The sequence below is a fragment of the Gymnodraco acuticeps genome, unplaced genomic scaffold, assembly GCF_902827175.1.
Source record: "Gymnodraco acuticeps unplaced genomic scaffold, fGymAcu1.1, whole genome shotgun sequence".
In the NCBI taxonomy this organism is placed as follows: Eukaryota; Metazoa; Chordata; class Actinopteri; order Perciformes; family Bathydraconidae; genus Gymnodraco; species Gymnodraco acuticeps.
Window position 1 is genome coordinate 520,320 of NW_022992079.1, and position 13,393 is coordinate 533,712.

At 41.6% G+C, this 13,393-nt stretch overlaps 1 protein-coding gene across 1 annotated transcript in view; it reads left to right on the forward strand.

Moving 5' to 3' along the window:
- stab1 (stabilin 1) overlaps positions 1 to 13,393 on the forward strand; it is a 129,993-nt gene that overhangs the window by 68,706 nt on the left and 47,894 nt on the right. The window contains 5 exon segments of the mRNA XM_034202366.1: positions 5,283 to 5,432; positions 7,706 to 7,810; positions 10,004 to 10,120; positions 12,621 to 12,753; positions 12,878 to 12,935. Of these exon segments, the coding sequence (XP_034058257.1) occupies positions 5,283 to 5,432; positions 7,706 to 7,810; positions 10,004 to 10,120; positions 12,621 to 12,753; positions 12,878 to 12,935 (563 nt within the window).

The window sequence follows — 13,393 nt, forward strand, 5'->3', positions numbered from 1 at the left end:
GTTCTCCCTCCTCGAGGCAAGCGTTTGCTCCTGCTGTAATTCTCTCCGGTAGTCCACCAGCAGATGAAAAACACCCACCTCTCCGCCTCTTCCAAGGGACGAGGGGACCGTGCGGCAGAGTTTCAGTTAGATTTTTTTTTGCCGGTCAACATGTCCGTTAAAGTTTAAATCTTCCGGACAAAATTAGAAAAGTGCCGGTCAAATGTCTTCTTTGTTATTTATTGAGCTTTAAAACAAATGAATAACGACTCTATATAATCATATAAGAATAAAACACGGAGGACGGAGCCTCTCTTTTCATCCCCCTCTTCTGAGAGCCCAGCAGCTGATCCCCCTCCAGTGTTGCCAACTCCATAGTAAGGAAAGTAGCTATTGGCTGTCCGAAAAGTCGCCAGAAGTCCCTAAATGACGTCATCGCCTAATTTACATATCATGTTATCGCGGTAAAAAAACGTTCTTCCACCCCCTTCAAGGATCAAAACTTGAAACCACCAGAGTAAATCCAGACGACAGTAGATCAGAAATGTCTCTATTAGAAAAAGTAGAGAGTATAAATAGTTTTAGTAGTTTTTAGTAGAAATCTCCCTTACAATAAAGGCAGTATAGTATGCCCGTGTGTCATCTCCAATAAATGGCTTCAACCATCCTTTAAACTCAGGGTTTGATTCCCACTTCTTTCTGTACTTTTGTGAATAGTTTAGACTGTGACATGATGACCTACATGGATGTTTAGCTTGTCACAGAGAGGCACACACACAGTGGACGAGGTGATTAAGTGACTGAAGCTGTCTCGACGCGGGAGAGTGTGGCTGTCTCCTCTCTGCTCTGACTGCAGCTGAGCTGCTGCGGGAGGCAACTGTGAGTCTGCGCGCCTGTGAGTACAATGGGAGGGCTGAGGGGCTCACGGCAGCTCGTTAACTGCAGAACAATACGTGAGTCTCCAAACACCAGAAAAGTCCCTAATAACACCATTACAAGTCGTTAGATTAGTCGTTAGTCGCTTTTGACAAAAATAAGTAGCTGGAGGGTTTGTAAAGCCGCCTAATTTAACGACAAAGTCGCCAAGTTGGCAACACTGTCCCCCTCTCCTGCAGGGGGGCGTGATCAGCTGCAGCTCATTTGCATTAAAGCTACGTCAGGAGAATCAGCCCTTGCAAAAACAGGGCTGGAAAAGAGAAAATAGAGCGAAATGAGGCATGGCTAAAATGCTCTGTTTGGTATTTTGAAAAAAAAAACTTCACAGACATGTTTTATATAGGTATGGCCCTACAATATATTTTTCAAATATAGCATGATAGGTCCAGAGCAACTTGCAGGTTTTTTTTTTTACTGCATTTATGCTTAAACTTGCCTGAAAATTACAATTAAAAAAGTTAATGCAGGATTTCATATGTTTTACGAGACATAAGGGCAGGAATTCAGAGGGGAAAGGAGCCGTTCTGAGCTCTGCTACTAAAAACTTCTTTTTTTTTAACGTCATACATCAAACGCATCATATTACGTCACATAGGGGAGCAACAGTCGAAGGACTGTCTAAATGCATGTTAAATGCCCAGCATTCGGCGCCACTCGATGACGTAGTATACTTGAAATACCCTAGGTAGTGACGTGGTGCTCCACGCTAGGGCTGAACGATATACCGTGTCATGGCGATAACCGCGGTATGCGCATGCGCGGTATTCACACCGCAGGGACGTGCGGTTTTATTCATTAAAAAAAAAAATGCTAACGCACTTTAGCACAGAATTCAAAATAAAGATACCCTTATTACTTATCGAAACTGCACATACAATATATCCGATTAAAGCTGAGACTCCACAGATTATTTAAGTATAGTATCTAAGCGATCCGATCTCGCAACAGGGGAAGCAAACACAGACATCACAACACGTACCTTTTACGGGAGATCGTCTCACCGTAGCTGTCAATCTGATCAAAAGACGTGTTCAATGGCATTAAAACGAGAAAGAAAAAACGCGGCTGAATCGGTTGATCCATAGGTTGATAATGTATCTGTGGCTTTGAAGCAATTGTTTATAATCCATAATTCCATTTTTATGTAAAAATCGGATCACAAAAGTTAGCTGCTAATGGTAGCCACCTTGGTGGTATGCAGCTTCCGGTTTTGGCTACGCGTCGTCACTCTCACTCCTTATTTGTTCATGTGTTGGTGTGTGTAGAACTTCCCCTGATATTTGACCTTTTTAGACAGATTTAGCACCAAAAAAAACCTCTTTTGGGGCCATTTGGGTGGATTTTCCATATCTCTGGCCCACCTTGCTGGATTTTGACATGTGACATCTCTTTCTGATCGTCAGAGCCAATGGAATCGAGGGGAAATCACACAGTCCTTATTTGGTAATGTGTGTGTGAGACACTTCCGCATGGCCAAGACCGGAAGCAGCAGCCACTCTGGTAGCTACCATTAGCAGCTAACTTTTGCTCTGCGATATTTACATAAAAATGGAATTATGGATTATAAATTAAATAATTTTTTTATACAGAGACGTTAAAAACCTATGGATTAACCGATTCAGCCGCGTTTTTTCTTTCTCGTTTTAATGCCATTGAACACGTCTTTTGATCAGATTGACAGCTACGGTGAGACATCTCCCCTCGAAGCTACGTAAAGGTACGTGTTGTGATGTCTGTGTTTGCTTCCCCTGTCCTAGTTCAGATCACTCGGTGATGATACTATATACCTAAATAATCTGTGGAACCTCAGCTTTAATCGGATATCTTGTAAGTGCAGCTACGATAAGTAATAATAAGGGTACTTTTATCTTGAGTTCTGTGCCAAAGTGCGTTAGCATTTTTTGCTCAGGGGTCATTTAGATGCTTCTTATGAGACTTGTGTTTTGTTTTGGTATAAAATGGTTTGTATCGTCAGTTAGCTGAGATTATTTCCGTTAATCTGGTATAACACATTAATAGGTTCTTAAATATTACGATCCCCTGAGACACTGTCGTGAAAAAAAAAAGTAAAGTACCCGCCGGGACTTTGGGGTTTAAAAGGTTAAAAAACCCGCAATATATACCACAGGGGGGGGGGAAACCGCGATGTCAGTTTTTTTCAATACCGTGCAGCCCTACTCCACGCCATGCTTAGTGGTAAGCGCAGAGAAGGTGGGCAGCGACAGGTCTGGAAACTCGGCCAACAGTCTGAGAAACGTGTCTGCCCCCGACAGCGAGCCCGACAGCCCGTCGTACGCTGCGCTGCCAAGTGTGCACACGAGTGAACAAAATGTTAAGGCATCAACCAAACGCCTATTCTTAACGTCCACTAAGAGTCCATGAGCACACAACAATCCACTGCGAGGAGGGGAAAAGAAATGTCCGCTGTCACAAAATCCCAGCTGAAATGCTGTCCTCCGATGCACAAACACATAGGCCTCACGCCATACGTGCGAATGGGACCGCCGTTAGCCGTTGTCAACCGCGGTCCGTGCCCACCACGGGTGATGTCTTCACTCGACGCAGGAACTATGCTCCGTTGAGCGCCCGTGTCATACAGAAACAGGCCCCCCGAAACGCTGTCGCTGACGAAGAGGAGCCTGCCCGTGCCGCCGACGCTCAGGGCCACTACTGAGCACCGGCCCCTCCGTTTCCCGGGGGTTTGTAGCTGCACGGGGCGATGCATTTCTTCGCCATTGTCCCGAAACGTGCGTAGTAAAAGCACTCTCCGGTGTCTCCACGCCGGCTCGAAACTGCCGTGTCCGGTCCCCGCCATGCTCTCTTGCCTGCAAATGGGCCGCTGAGCGTCGCGGCTAACGTCTCTGCCCCGGGCTGTTGTGTAGCCAGGAAAAAACGATCCGCTTCATCAGCCAAGGCACGGGGCTCCGTGACAGGCGTGTTGGCCAGCGCCGTCTGGACCCGGGGGGGCAAGTGACGCAGGAAAATCTCCGTGAATAAAATCCGGGGATCTTCCCCCCCTAGCAGATTTAGCATTTTCGCCATTAGCCGAGATGGCTTGCTGTCTCCTAGGCCTTGAATGTCAAGTATCTGGCGGGCCCTCTCCTTAGTAGATAAGCTAAATGTCTTAAGGAGAAGAGCCTTAATCGCCTCATATTTGCCATGGTGTGGGGGGTCTGTGATAAAACCAACTAACCTGGACGACGTGGAGCCTCCTAGCACTGCTACAACATGGTAGTATTTCAGGTCCCCGTCACGGACCTGTCGGCAGGCGAAGTGCGCCTCCACGTTTGCATACCACGCCGCCGTGGCATTCTCCCAAAACTCCGGCAGCTTTACGAAAACATCGCGCTCAGCCATGTTCATTAATTTTCCAGAAACTTTCTCGGAAAAGTCGGGGTCACCAGTGTGGTACCGAGGAAAAGGAGTCGGAGGCGGTGTGTTTAGAATGGAGTTCCACTTTTTATTATAGGTTAACATCCAGAAGGTAATACACGTCTGCTCTGCATGACAAGCTAGCAGGACTGAATAGCTAACGCTACAGGTGTTCCCACTAAAGGGTCTGTGTAGCAACACAACAAGCAAGGTGAATTATGGTCCACAACATGGTGTCACCACAACTATATATTTTGTTTAAAGAGGCCCTATTATGCTAATTTTCAGGTTCATATTTGTATTTTGTGTCTCTACTGTGACATGTTTCCATGCTTTAATTTTCAAAAAGCTCTTACTGCCTGTGTGCCGCCCCCGTCAAAATGCCACCCTGGGCAACCGCCCATATCAATATATCAATATATATCAATATCCGCCACTGCCTATGGGCTCCGCCACCATCGCCATAATAAACGTCATCATGCTGAGTTCCCTCTAGTTTAGAAGTGCAAACATGAAGTCATTCGTGGTGTTGTTTTTTATAGCCTCACTAAGGCTTTTCACTTCACTAGATTGTATTTATGCTCAGAAATGTTTGGTGTTGGTTATGAACATCTTCTTTATTCATGCAGAATTCTTAATTATTTTAAGTAACTAGTAAGCAAATATGTCTGATAAATGTAGTGAGGTCCACTATGCTTATCGAAAGCACTTTCCACAATTAAATGTTTGTCTATGTGCTATATAATTGAACTTACCTTGCCTTACCTGTTACAGTATATCGTGGAATAGAAGCAACTAAAATAAAATGCAATGCAAAGAAAATAACTTGAACTTGCATTTGAACTTCATTAAAGTACCAAAGTCATCATCATTGGGTAAGCTTGTGTTTGTCAAATCAAAATGTGATCCAAAGGATTTGGCTTTAGGCCCAGGGACATTTTATATATTTTGTTTGTCCTCTCTGTGTCTTTTGACTCATTCCCGGTGTGTTTTAGTTTGTCCAGGTGGCCTGGAGGCTCCTTGTGGTAACCATGGTGACTGCGACGACGGTATGAGTGGTTCAGGAAGATGCAAGTGCCATGAAGGTTTCATTGGAAAAGCATGCGAACTGTGTGCCGTCGGCCACTATGGCCCCAACTGCACAGGTAGACCAAAAACTGGAAACAAATTTCATTTAATATTAAAATGTATCATTACAATTGTGATTGTTCTTTCACACCAAAATTATCACAAGATATTGCATTAGTTTTTAGCATCATGTTTTAGCTTTTAAAGGTTGATAAATAAATAGATTTGTCTTGCCCCTTTTTCTGTTTTATTAGCAAAGACCTGAGTTCAAATTATTCACATAGACGTTTCTCATGTTTATCTGCTATTACTTTCACCAGTGAAAATTACAAATATAAGCTACTGCGGATTGAATCATCAGTAAACATGTTTTCTATAACTGGAGGTTCTTTAAGGCGACTTAGATTTCAACAGGTGTAATTACTGACTACTGCTATGCTGTAGTGGAGGTTGCTTTACAGGATGACCGTTGCTAAAAAAGAATAAATAACCTTTGTTCACCGATCTCTAATTATAGTTCTTGTTGTGTTCTAATGTACCTCCTTTTCCGTCATATCCTGGTGGGTATTTAACATTTTTGCGAGATGAGTGTTAACTACAATGTAGCATCTGAGTCTTTGCATATAGCTATGGTGCAGCATTTAGTTTATGCAACACTTCTAGTAAACGCTATGCATGTTTTGTCAAGTTGGTGCATGTTTTCCACTCATGCTGCTTCAAGTCATTTACGTGTGTTTTGGAACATTTGTTCCTAAATAAACGTATTATTTGTGTTTTCATATTTATATATATTTTATATTTCGTTTTTGAAACTGCAGCGCGTTTCTCTGAAAGGAAATGTTTTGGACATTTGCACTTGTAGGCCACCGTTCATAAGCCAACCATGTTGTTGCATCAGGTCCATCGTGGGGATGAGCCTGCATCTCTCTCTGCAACCAGATTTTATCTCGCCTCGCTACAAAAACAACTTTTAAAAAATGTTTTCCATTTACAATCTTGGTAGTTAGACAAAGGTGGGGGCGACAACTGAGTCCTCGACAAGAGAGCAGGCTGCTCTCATGGCATGGGTTTAATGCAAATGTAGCACTTTTGGCTACTGTCAAGGCCAATCAATATCCATGTCCTTCCCTCACCCACTGTAAGGGAGAGACGTTATATGCAGAATCAGATCGCTAAACATTTCATGGGAACTTTAACACACAATTATTAATACAGCTTTAGGACCACAATGAACAACTTTTCTTTATCCTAAATTAAGGTGTTTGGTTTGCCTCAACCCCACCTGTCACCCCCCCAAACAAAATTACTCTCACCCCTATCAGTGCTCCTGCAGTCTATCACCATAGTAACGCTCACACAGCTGGACGTGCTTCCTGCAGCTCGGCTGTTTTCCCTCAACAGGAAACAGATGCTGATCATCTTCTGTTCAGGTTTTAAAGTTTTTCTTTTGATGATCTCTTCAATGTGGATCATCACAGGAAAAGAAGCAGGTCAGAGCTGTGGTGAACTCAAAGTGCTTTGTTGCTGCAGTGAGGAAATAAACCTGTTGATTTTCTTTCTGGCACAATTATTCATCTTTTGATTTGATCATTGAACCAAGAAGGTTTTTTTCAATCCAAGTGTCAAAGAGCTCCAACTGTCAACATTTTTAATGAAAAAATAAAAAGCTGTTGTTGCTTCAGGAACCTGTTATGCTTTGTTCGTTATTCTCGCGTCCAGGAGGGAAGCTTTAAAAGGAGTCTAATTGAGTCTCTTGGAAGGTTCAAATGGGTACTTTAATTAATAATAAGGTGCGGTAATGTTACAAGCAGAAGATGATTCAGAGAGAGGGATGTAAAAAGCTCCCTCTCTGTGGTCGGCCGATCAAGAGAGCCCACAAGCATTCGTCCTTCCCAAGTTCCCGCTTGCTGGCTGTTTGCTCCTCCTCTCTGGGGTCTGTGGTGACGTACTGTAGGAGACTTCCCCCTCGTTCTTCTGTGTCCGATATTGCGTTAAACAGAGGATTTCGACATTTTACATTCATTGCTTACTTCCACATGCCTTTTCTCCTCCTTATCTCTTTCATAACTTTATATGTAACACATGTTAATGGCGTCAATAGCCACTTTAATGATACTAATGGACGGTAGTCCCAGATGTCGTCATGAAGGATTTTCAGAATAAAAGCTTGGTATTGAGAACTTCCTGTTTTTTCCAGAATAAAATAGCATTTAAACTGACGGTATGTTTAAGGTACATTATGCTATCAAAACATTGATTTTAATTTCTAACAAACCCCCTGACCTTTGTGGTCTGTTGAGATGATTTGAAATGATCAGGCGGGTCGAGTCATATCTGTCCTCTCTTTCAGCCTGCAGCTGTGGGCAGCAGGGACGCTGTGATACAGGCATTCAGGGTTCTGGACTGTGTGTCTGTAAGCCCGGCAGGAAGGGTGAACACTGCGAGATCGATATAGGTGAGTTTCCTTAAAAATGTGAGGACTTTTATGCCACTAAATAAAGTGAGCAAAGGATGTTTAAAGATAAATCTTCTCAGATTTTGTTAGTATCAAAATTACCATGAAAAAACGAAACCAAGAATATGTTAGTCTGTCTCTGAATAATTTTCAGGACTTCCAAAAATCTTCAATTGACAACTTCTTCAATACTTTAAATACAATTATCTATACTTATATTTACTCAAATACAAGTTTAACTCCCACGTCGTATCTCACTACGTCTTTTTGTTAGAAACCCACCAAAAATAAACCTTTTTTAAGTTTTAGGTGTAGTGCAACTTGTTTTTGACACTCTATATTTCTTTCAACACGTATTTGGGAAATTCTTACACAAATTAACTACCATACATTTTTCAAAATGTCACAGCATCTCACACACAGGTGGCGTCACATCAAAGTTATGCATTCTTTAAGGTGTACCCATATTTCATCTTTTATATTTAAGTTAAATCAGCCAACTCGCTTGATTGTACTGTATGTGTGCATTTTAATTGAGATATACATGCATTTAAATTAGGGCCGGGACTCGATTAAAAAAATTAATCTAATTAATTAGAGGCTTTGTAATTAATTAATTGAAATTAATCGCATTTTTAATCACATATAAATATTTGACCTAAGAACAGTGAGAAGCAATTTTTTTCACATGGATTTTAGTATACCATTAGGCGCATTCACACCGCAGTACTTTTCCCACAAAGGTTCATGAGAACTCTTTGAACCTGGGGGTGGATTAGGCAAATTAAGCCGCTGACGTCACTTCTTCTTCTTCTGCTTTGGGTTTACTGGCAGGCCGCAAACCACTTCACGGCGTATACTGCCGCCCAAAGTCCCCGGCCGGAAGTCCCCGGAGTTGGGGACTGGCTTCAGTAGAAGCTGCTGGGAGTCCCAGCAGCCTTCCGAGTAAATCGCCAGAACGCCGACACCTCCTCATCTCCACCGCTCCCATGTTTTATTTTGTGTTGCCATAAGTTAGTCTCTCTGCGTTTCTGCGCTGGGCTAATGCTAATAATGCTAATGCATGAAAAAAAAAATGGCGGCTTCACAAAACTTTTTGGGAGTTTTACGGGGCGTGGTTTGCAATCCGCCCAGCCAATCAGAAATATAGCTCTTTTCTCACAAGAGAGCCGTACGAAAGTCCCTGCTCTCTAGCAGCTCTCTGCTCTCTAGCAGGGACTTTGGTGGGGGTAAAAAGGTTCTCATGAACTAATTTTAGTACCGGCTCTTTTTGGTGTGAACGCGATAAAAGAGGCTAACGTCCACGCTAGCTTCCACGCTAGCTGCTATATGTTTTGCATTGAGGTGATACTTGAGGCTTGATGTGCTGCGGTGATATGCGAATTCCTTTTTGCATAATTTGCACACAACCGTGCTCTTATCGACGCTTCCATCCATTTTTTTTAAAACAACATTTCCCACTGTTGTTCACTGTGGTTTGTTGTTGTCTGAAGTCATGAACGTTAGTTGGTGCTCCAGTATAATCGGTACGCCTGAAACTCATCCAGTGAGAAACGTTCCGCGGTGCAAAAATAAGTGCGATTAAAATGCGTTAATTTTTTTAACGCGTTAATTTTTGTGTAATTAATTCATCTTAATTAACGCGTTAAAGTCCCGGCCCTAATTTAAATATTTCCCTTATTAATATTAATCTTTAGGAGTAAGATGTGAATATTTTCTATATTCAGGTGTTACTTATTATTTAGGTACATTGTTTTTTTGCACGAATTTCACTCAGATTTTATTGATATATATCCCAATATCACAAATTAAACATTTGTCTCAGGGGGCTTTTCAGTGTGTACAGCATACAGCAACCTTTGTCATTAGACCCTTGCAGCACACAAGGAAAAACTCTCAAATAATTCCTAAAATGAATGGGGTGGAAACCTCAGAGAGACCAGGGTTAGGGTTAACTCCCAGGATGGACGGATGTGAAATAAATGTTGTGTGTTCAAATTAAATGAAAAAATTAAATGACAACAATGACAATCTAAATGATAAAAGGTTTCGGTGAATGTATCTAAAAATGAATATCAAGGAGGATGTCAAAAAATCTTCTAGAATCTGCCTTAAAAATATTACCATTGGCATCAGGCAGGACCACGCAGGTATACTTTCTAATTTCCTTCTCTGATTCATTTCTGTGTCAAGGCTCCATCCCAGAAGAGTGCCTGCAGTGCCCCGCGCAGGCCGACTGTGTGCCAGGTGTTGGTTGTCAGTGTAAACCCGGGTTTCAGGGGAACGGCACCTTCTGCGATCCAGAGCCACGTGAGTGTACTGCAGCTGGACAGACGATTTTTACAGCCAGCTTTTTGTCAGCGTGATGATAGTATTTGTAGTGGCAAATAAGATGTATCAATCTAACAAGAGCATGGTGATGGTGTCATATGTCGTGTTCTTTTATTCCATGAAAGACAAACAACTTCTAAGTTCAACTATTTATTAAAAGAGCAAAATATATACTCACTTGACCAAGGACTCCGTCAGGTCATAGAAATCACAGGCAGCAGAGCTGTAGTCTGTAACCACTATTTCCGGAAAAAGCCTCGAACCTCATGCGCACATACATTTTATTATTCAGGGTGTTGCCCGTACATTTATGATTGGTTGAGACTAGAAGGGGAGGACCGTGGTTTAGACTTTGGCCTCCCTGGTTGGTGCACAGACTTAGTCCAAGTCTCTTGGCAACACAACCTCCAATCAGCATTCGGCCTGTAAAGGTTCCCTCCCTACTCTAGTCACGCTATCCTACGTAATTTATTTTGTTGAAGCTGCTTGCAACAGATAGCAGGAATCATCCATTATACTGGTTCCCTGCTATGCGTAGGCGTTGTTGGAGCGCTGAAGACGGTGGTCTGAAGCCCACCTCGGCTCCGCGTGTCCCTTGATGAGCTGGTTAAATTATAAAAGAAGGAATTCGAAACACCAGGATAAAGGATAAACAATAATCTGTTTTAATGGTAAAAAAACAACAATACAATTTAAAGGGGTACCCCCGCTCTGGTCCTAGTGCTGGGAGATCTTACTATCTTGGCAGCAGGAGGAATAAGAGACCGGACCAAGGGCACAACAGGGCTACATGTAATTTCAACGGGAGGAGTTGTGTGGTTGCTCCTCCCATAGGGGTCATCTATTGGGAGATACAAAAACGATGGCCTGTCGCAGCGAATCAGCGCGAGCCAGCCGAGGCGACCCTGAAACAAGATTCTCTTAAGTTTGAGGATTTTGCATAGACTTCCTTCTATCCGGCCCCCTCCCCCATCAGTTTAACACACACACAGTTTCACATACTTTTGGCATTTTTAAGATATGTTTAAGATATAGTTGTTTATAGTTGGCTAATACAAGTAATACATGTAAGTTACTTTAATATCAATAATAACAAGGAAAACATAGGACTCTTTGACAGAACGCACACACATTTTACCTTCCAGATGTTTGACATGCTGTGTCCAAATAAGGATATCTCATCTCTCACATCTCCACTACTCCTAATACAAATGTTTCACTTCTCATATTTCCAGCTTCTTGTTATACAGACTGCTACTATTTGATTCAAAGTAATTAAGCACACACATATGTTTAAGCAAACTCATATCTGGACACAGGGAACACAGGTTACTTCAGCGCTGAGCACACGCACACTGTTCAAGGCCAGGGCGATCTCCTGTTTTCAATAACTCTTTGTCTCTACAGTATCTGCACCCTAGTATTTGCAACATTTCTAATGCAAGCTAAAACTTTCTTCTATGACTATTCACTTTGTTTCGTATCCAACCCATCGGAACCTGGGATTGGTGATTGTGTCTATTTATTCCATAGTCATAGCAACATCTCATGAGCACAATAAGCAGCATATAATGTAATAATAAGAATCAACCTTGTAATGTTATATACAAATAGACTCCAGACATATAATACAGATTACAAATATTTTTGAAGCCTCAAAAGAAACTGAAAACAGAGTTTCTGACCTTAAAGACTTAATAACAACAAACATTTCTTCATTGTTGGCTGAAGACTTGCTGCAGGATGTCAGATCACCGTGACCCAGCCGTGACTCAAACAGCTTCAGACTTTTTTCTTTATCAGATGGAAGATATCTGTATTTATGGAGTTACAGTGATGACTTTAATTTGAGGGAGTTTACATTCACCTTGTATCAACATTGTACTTTAGCTTTATTATATACAGTACATTTTATGGGGAAAGGGTAACTGGTCAAGCTCACATAATCTTTAGGTGCTAACGGACAAATTCACTTCTCCCCCCCCCCGTAACATTTCCAAATTCTATAATGGTTATATATTGCAAAAAACAACCAGATGGTTTTCCAGTATTCCTTAAAGCCTACTACTAGCAACAAATGTGCAACAAATCTTTTTACAATTGAAACTCGAAATGATGGAGTCACTTGACAAATGACAAGGTAGTACAACATGTAAACCATACTTTGGTGTTTTCACCTTGGCACTTAAGATTGACTTAAACTTGATTTTTTCTTTTTCTTTGTACAAAATAAATGACAAACAGGAAGATCGTGGGAGGAACTGTATCAGAATACATTTAATGAAAATATCTAAAAAACCTATATACATGTACAGGTTTTCTGTTTCCTTCATACTTAGGAAATAAATATACATTATTTTTAATTGTGTACCTGATTGATGTATGCTCTCAATATAATAATGAGAGGTCTGCGTAAATATCAAGATCATTTATTCTGATGAATCCACATTGTGAGCAGAGTTTTTAAATTACTCCTCAGCTCCTGACCTCTGCGCTGAGTACAACGGAGGCTGTCACCAGAACGCCGACTGTAACCAGACCGGGCTGGTTGTTAACTGCACCTGCACCAGCGGTTACCAGGGAGACGGCTACTCATGTGAGCACATCAACAGGTGGGCGTGGCCATAATTTCTTCTAATAAAATGCCTGTTTCTCTTCTTCTTTACCCAAGGAGACTTTGTATACTCTGACACAGTTGGATAAGGGAAATCAGGCGGATGTCTGTTTGTATTTCAGATGTATTGAAGAGAACGGAGGCTGCAGTGACTTTGCCTCCTGCAAGTTCACTGGTCCAGTGAGTTCATTTTCTTTTTCCCAACACACAAAATTGTATTAATCTTCCTGCCCCAACCTGCCCTGATCTGAACAAATAAATGGCACTAAACACTTGGTGTGTCCTGTAATAGTAAATTATCTGACAATTAAATCAAAGGAACAAATGTCACAGTCAAAAATATGGTTATGAAACAAAGGATTACTTCTATTTGACTGTATGGGGGGCACAAATGTCAACTTTTACATAGAATTGCTGGTTTTTCCCCTAGAAAAAACATAATTTATAGCCTTTTTTGATAAAACAATAATCATTTAAATAATACTGTTTTTGAATCATCTCTGTCGTGTATGTGATTAAATTGCCATGTCCAATCCAAATCTACGTGTTCAGTATCTTGGTTTATTCTCAGAAAGGCTAAATAACAACAGCAATAAGACAACAAAAGAAAAAATCAGACTTAACCATTTAATCTTAGT